The 7,353-nt window shown below is 39.0% G+C and overlaps 1 protein-coding gene across 1 annotated transcript; it reads left to right on the top strand.

The window, feature by feature from the left end:
* Positions 1-2,971: 2,971 nt before the first annotated feature.
* Positions 2,972-4,208, top strand: LOC120445700. Its single transcript, XM_039626258.1, has 2 exons — positions 2,972-4,016; positions 4,072-4,208. Exon 1 carries the CDS (start codon positions 3,352-3,354, stop codon positions 3,916-3,918), a length of 567 nt encoding a protein of 188 aa, XP_039482192.1. The 5' UTR covers positions 2,972-3,351; the 3' UTR covers positions 3,919-4,016; positions 4,072-4,208.
* The last annotated feature ends 3,145 nt before the right edge of the window (positions 4,209-7,353 follow it).

Here is a 7,353-nt window from a genome sequence, read left to right as displayed (position 1 = left end):
AACACTCCAGAAGATAGGGATTTAGAGAATTTACTGAGAATGGGAATAAATGTATTAGAGCAAGACGGACAGACTGTTGCTGAACGTGGTTATTTGTGCTGCTTGTGGCAGAGCCAATGGGAAGTTTGCTGTAACTATTAGTCTATTAAATTTGTTTTGACTGTGGCGCAGAGTGCTCCCTGATTAAGGATGAAATTAGTAATAAGCTATCTGCTAAACGCATAAACAATATTAAAATGATAAGAGGCAGTGTGTGTAGTACATTGCAAGTCTTGAGCGAAGTCCCCATTAACGGAAATACTATGGAAATATTATTTCATGTATTCTCGAATGACCAATTGGCGAGTTACATTTCGATAGGGCGAGAAATACTTCAACAGGGCTTTTGCGTAGTTTTGTGATCTGATAAGTTTAAAGTCTTTGTTCATGCCGAACAGCTTAGTCCGGCACCCCGCCAGCAGAGCATCGCTGTTGGCGGAATGTTCTTTTTGACACGTTTCGGAAGTGGGGCACGAAGCCGCCATATTAATATTGGAAAATCACTCAAAAATAAACACCGACCAGAGAAGGACGAAATCCAATGTATGCATCCTTTCCCATTTATGTTTCATCCAACCATCAACCAATCCAATAAAAACAACAAAAAAAAACTGATCTATAAACTGATGAAGGCACAAGCTATGTTGAAGGATAATATCCTATTCATTGAAACAAAATTGTCGATATTCAACAATCAGGAAACGGATCTCTTTGAAGTAATCCCAATACCACTGTGGACAAACGGAACAAACGGACAAGAGGATTCGACAACATGGCTTTGCGAAAGAAATTGGGCATGGAAAAACGCAGATGATCACTCTTGCGAAATATCTCCATTGAATCCAAGCAAACCAAGCACTCATGCGAAATGATGGAATTCCAAGGGAATTCGTTCATCAAAGAGATTAGTGGATCCAGCCGTTGGCTATTTAGACTGTTTCGGAATACAACAGCTAATATAAGATGCAACGAACAGCATCAAGTTATAAGACTGCCCAATCAAGGCATTATACAACTACTTGCAGGATGCACAGCAATATTAGGGAATACAACAAAAATTACTCCTCAAAAAGTAATTTCAACAGCGTCTGAAATGTATATCTTTCCCAGTTTACGAATAATAGATGACAAGGAGACATGGAATGAACTGCAAAATCTTAAAATGCGCATCAAGACTCTGAAAAATAACAAAGTACACATTGATGACTTGATTTTCCACACGGCAAGCGGACACTCGGCTCTAGGGTTGACAACGATTATCATAATTATAATGGTCATTTATATCCGGAGGCAACGCATAAATGAGAGACAACTACTGGCCGTACATTTTCCTCCCCCGGAGAATGTCTAAAGATGTGTTTAGACATGATAAGTAGACAAACTATAAATATGTTCTATTTATGGACTGCAATAAACATGGCACGGGACAACATAAGTGGCAACTACAGATAAGTACGATTGCAGAGATATGATCACGCGGGAGGTGATTAGCGCGGTCATAGGCCACTCACATAGATTTAAGATAAATCTCACCTGCATTGACCGACGCAGACTGCAGCGTCTTACAAGCGCTGCATTATATAATTAGATGATAAGAACCTATGTAAGAATGAATAAAAGGCGATGGCTTTGCAGTAGCGAGTCAGTTAGATTTAAACACCCGAATTGAACTCATTAAGTGTACGCATTAGTTAATAGTGTGAACAGTTATTGTTTATTTTCACATACACGAAAGCTTCCACACACACGACAAGCACAGACGATTTGTTGGACCGGCAGATAAGAACCGGCTGCAGCCAACACTAGCGACGAACATATCCACAAACACAACTCCGTTCTTGATTTTATTCTGATTCGCATATATCGTCTCAATAATTGGACAAACATCCACGCTTATCCAGCGTCCCACATCGACAATCATAGTCCAGCGTGATCCAGCGCCCTCAAATCTTTTTTTCTCAATCGATAACAACATTTATTCCGATTATTGTGTATTCCGCGCTTAATCCAGCGACCCCAGGTTTTAAATAAAACGATAACATAATTTGTTACGATTACCACTTTTTTTTCAAGCGTAATCCGGCGCCCCTTGCCTTTGTCTTAATTGATTAATTCCGATTATTAATTTTTTTTTGATTTTGTCTCTCGCTCAATACAGCGACCCCGGTGTTTTTGTTCCGATTGTCACATCCTTTTTACGCGTTGTCCTGCGCCCCCACACCCTGTCTAAATTGATGCGATAACTTGGTTCTTAAATTACTTTTGTGCGCTTTATCGAGCGACCCTGTAAAACTCTAAATCAACAAACCTTAGCTTTCGATTATTTTGGGTGTCCGCTTTATCTAGCGACTCCAGTTATTTTTTCCAAATACGGAACATTCCGATCGATCCAACTGGTCGCACGCTTATCCAGCGTCCCAGTATATAAATTGTTTCGATCTTGGTTGCACGCATATCCAGCGTCCCAATATATAAGTTGTTTTCGATCTTGGTTGCACGCTTTATCCAGCGTCCCAATATATAAGTTATTTCGATCTTGGTTGCACGTTTTATCCAGCGTCCCAATTATAAGTTGTTTCGATCTTGGTTGCACGCTTTATCCAGCGTCCCAATACAATAAGTGTAGTAGGATAGATACCCTTTAGGCCCACAGTACCATGTATGTATCATGTAGTAGTTTAGGTTAACGTATGAAGCCCATGGTGGCAGAAAGAAGTATACGATTATATCCCCGTTATAAGTAAGAACAATACTGTTGTCCCGCTCTTACTTATAAGCTAGCTTTAAGAGATAACAATGTACATACACCTTGCTCTCACGCATACAGACACGCATGAGAGAGCATAAGTAAAACGAAGAAGCAAAGCGCGGCATTCGGTCGCTGGTTCTTGGAGAGTAAAATCGATAATAAAGAAAAACTTAATTAAGCAAAGCGTCGCACCGGAGTTGGTTCAAGCGTTTACAACATCAGAAGCGGTCATTACTCACTATGCCTGACACCATATTAAATCAATTCTCGGTGCAACAACTAAAAAAAAGTTGGGAGCCCATGGACGCCAAACTTTCGGCACTAAAGCGGAGTTGATAGGGCGTCTCCAAGCCATTTCTCCGGAAATACGTGGCGATCCACCGTCAAACAACGGATCAGCAACGGATGGAGCTGCATCGCAGCAAGCACAACGAGAGCTGCAAGAGGGAGATACCAGTGTTGGAAAGGAGACCGCTAGCAGTGATGATCAACGCCAGAGTACAAATGTAAACAAACTCTTGGAATCGCCAGCAGCAGCGCTTGCCTTGGCAAAAGAGGTCACCATGGAGTACGACGGCAGCGTGTGTGTGCATAATTGGGTCACACAGTTCCAGAACATCGGCAAGATCTACAATTTGGACGACGGCTGCTTGCATATGCTTCTAATTGCCAAGCTGAAAGAGAGTGCACAACGTTGGCTGCACGCAAACACCACGCGAATTCTGGAGTCAACCGATCAGCTGTGTAAGCAGTTAATTATGTCATTTGGGGTCAAAATGTCCAAAGGAGAATTGAGGAGCGCATTCCAAAAGCGGGAATGGCGTTCAGAGGAGAAATTTGCGGCTTATTTCGAGGACAAGATGATGCTGGCCAACGGCATCAACATCGATCTGGAGGAACTCCTGGAAAACATTATCGAGGGAATTCCGGTACCAGCGCTACGCAATCAGGCTCGCATACAGTGCTTTTCCGAACCGATGCAGGTTTTGAGAGCCTTCTCGGAAGTGCGTCTGCAAAGCACAAGCCTGATAATAGCTCGCCAAAACGCCTCTTTGAAGGAGGTCCAACTAAGAAGGATTTGCGTTGCGCCAACTGCAACTCAAAAGGACACTTCGCCAAGGAGTGCCTGAAGCCAAAGAGAGAGCCCGGATCCTGCTACGCTTGTGGAGCGTTCGGACACTTCGTCGGACAATGCCCGGAGCGCAAGAGCGCCAATATCAACAATTATGTAAGGCATGTTAAGATTTTTTTTCACAGTAGCTATAAAACCCCACTAATTACAGAATGCCTCATAGACACCGGGAGTCCAATATCATTTGCAAAACTAAGCAGTATATCCAGTGAAGTAAATTTAGAGTCTACTGCTGAAAACTATTTCGGGCTAAATAAAAGCCAACTAATAATACTCGGAAAAACCTTATGTTACATTACAAAAGAAAGAATAAAATGTTATTTTGATTTATACGTAGTTCCAGACGGGTCTATGAGTCATAATGTAATCCTTGGACGAAATTTTATGGAAGCTTGCCAGCTTAAACTGGATCCAGATACTTTGGGAAGGATTACGGTTAACCCATTAAATGAGGAAACAGTTAGTACCTTAGACAATGATACAGTTAGTGAGACAGTTAGTAATACAGTTAGTAATACAGTTAGTAATACAGTTAGTAATACAGTAAGTGATACAGTTAGTAATACAGTTAGTGAGACAAGTTATGAAACAATTAGTGAAACAGGTTACGGAACAGTTAGTATAGCAGATATCGAAACGAGTAGTAAAAAAATTAGTCCTACAGTTAGTAAAACACTGAACGAAACAGTTATTCCTTTAGGCAGCGTTACAACGGATTCCGCACTTAGTCAGAAATTTTATAATACAGTTATGCCCAGTTATGAAAAAGCAGTTAGAGAAATCTTTAGCATTGATTACGAAGAATAAAATGAATTACATATGCGGCGCAGAAAATGACCGAGCCTTAAACTGTCAATTGAAAGAGATTATCAAAAGCAACTACTTAGATGTTAGAAAGCCCACCGAACCTCTAGTCAGATGTGAAATAAAACTATGTTTAGAAACGTCAAAACCATTTAGCTGTGCACCAAGAAGACTTGCCTACTCAGAAAAGGAGAAATTACAAAAATTGTTAGATGAATATATAAAAGAAGGAATTATACGACCTAGTGAATCCGAATATGCTTCGCCAATAGTTTTAGTTAAAAAGAAAACGGGAGACATACGACTATGCATAGACTTTAGAAAACTAAACAAGATATTAATCAAGGACAATTATCCGATACCGCTTATCGATGACCTCTTAGACAAACTAGTTAACAAGAAAATTTTTTCGAAACTTGATTTAAAAAACGGTTATTTTCATGTATTTGTTAATAAGGATTCGGTTAGATACACCTCATTTGTTACACCGTTAGGTCAATTCGAGTTTCTCAGAATGCCAACGGGGCTAAAAACTGCATCGGCAGTGTTTCAAAGATTTGTAAACAAAATTTTCGAGGATCTCATTAGGGACAACAAAGTAATTGTATACATGGACGACATCATGATCGCCACCAAGGACACGGAGGAACACTTAAGAACCTTAAAGGAAGTGTTTCTCAGATTAGCTCAAAATAAATTAGAATTAAGAATGGATAAATGTGAGTTTCTTCAAACAAATATTAAGTATTTTGGATTCATTATAAACGGCGAAGGCATTAGGGCAGATGATAAAGGTATAGATGCCATACAACATTTTCCAATTCCAGACAAGATACAATCCGTTCAAAGTTTCCTAGGTTTATGTTCATACTTTCGTAGATTCATAAAAGATTTTTCAACATTAGCGAAACCGGTTTTAGCCATTTATAATTTCAAAGACGAGATAGAGCTGCACTGTGATGCAAGCTCTCTTAGCTTCGGTGCCGTATTATGTCAAAAGAAAGAGGATGGAAAATTGCACCCCATATTTAATTTTTCCAAACGGACAACAGTCGCTGAGGCGAAATATCACAGTTTCGAACTGGAGACGATGGCAATTATTCACGCACTGAGACGATTTAGAATATACTTGTATGGAAAACGCTTTAAAATTATTACTGATTGTAATTCACTTACTTTAACACTGAATAAGATTGAACTTAATCCACGAATAGCTAGATGGGCGTTAGAGCTCCAGAACTACGACTATGAACTTATACATAGAGAAGGTAAAAGGATGCAGCATGTAGATGCTCTTAGTAGATGTACGAATATCATGATAGTAGAATCGAATACGTTTGAGGACAATTTAGTAATTTGCCAAGCCAAAGATCAAAAAATTCAAGAAATTAGAAAACTGTTAGAGGAAAATGAACATAAGTTATACGAAATGAGAAACGGAATAATTTATAATAAATGTAACGACGGCAGACTATTATTTTATGTTCCCACAGACATGGAAGATCATATTCTGTATAAATATCACAATGAGATCGGACACATAGGTAGAGACAAAATGTTAGATATAATTTTGAAATCTTATTGGTTTCCCAATGCCAAAGACAAATGTTTAGGCCATATAGAAAATTGTTTTAAATGTGTTGCGTTCTCCCCTAAGACGGGTAAGGAGGGATTTCTGCACTGCATTCCAAAAGGTAGTCAACCGTTTGAAACAATACATATCGATCATTACGGCCCAGTCGACTCGGGTAGATCCAAAAAACATATTTTTGTTGTCATCGACGGTTTTACTAAGTTCGTACGTTTATACACTACAAAGGCCACCAATACAAGAGAAGTCATAACATCTTTAAAAGACTATTTTAGAGCACACAGCAAGCCTAGATGCATTATTTCAGACAGGGGAAGTTGTTTTACATCGAAGGAGTTTGATGATTTTATGTTAGAGTTTGATGTTAAGCATATGAAGATTGCGACTGGATCACCACAGGCGAACAGACAGGTTGAAAGAGTCAACAGAAGTTTAGGTCCAAAGATAGCGAAACTGGTAGAACCAGAGAAAGGTATATATTGGGATACAGTATTAGATAAAGTGGAGCACGTTCTAAATAATACACAACACCGCAGTATCAAGCAAACTCCAAGCAAAGTGCTTTTTGGTTTAGAGCAAATAGGAAAAATAGTAGACGAATTGAAAGAAAAACTAGAAGAATTAGATAACACTCCAGAAGATAGGGATTTAGAGAAGATTAGGAGCGAAGCAGAAAATAATCAAGGAAAAGCTCAAGAGTATAACAAAACACAATATGATAAGTCCGCCAGAAAGCCTTCTGAATACAAAATAGGAGATTATGTAATGGTAAAAAATTTCGACAGCACAGCAGGTATTTCTAGAAAATTGATTCCAAAATGTAAAGGTCCATATATGATTTTCAAAATATTGAGAAACGACAGATTCTTATTAAAAGACGTAGAAGGTTTCCAGGTATCCCGTAACCCGTACAAAGGTGTCTGGAGCATTCAAAACATTAAACATTGGATAGGCAATAAGAAAAATAAACGAACACACAATTAAACACTGTTAACAAGGTCAACAAACATATATAGTACGTGCAACTATATAAATATT

The sequence above is a fragment of the Drosophila santomea genome, chromosome 2R (assembly GCF_016746245.2).
Source record: "Drosophila santomea strain STO CAGO 1482 chromosome 2R, Prin_Dsan_1.1, whole genome shotgun sequence".
Lineage (NCBI taxonomy): Eukaryota > Metazoa > Arthropoda > Insecta > Diptera > Drosophilidae > Drosophila > Drosophila santomea.
The sequence above is the reverse complement of the archived record's forward strand: the minus strand, read 5'-3'. Positions and strand labels throughout refer to the sequence as shown.

Coding starts and splice junctions, on each gene's coding strand:
- LOC120445700 (XM_039626258.1), top strand. CDS start 3,352: ATGGAGTACGACGGCAGCGTGTGTGTGCATAATTGGGTCACACAGTTC.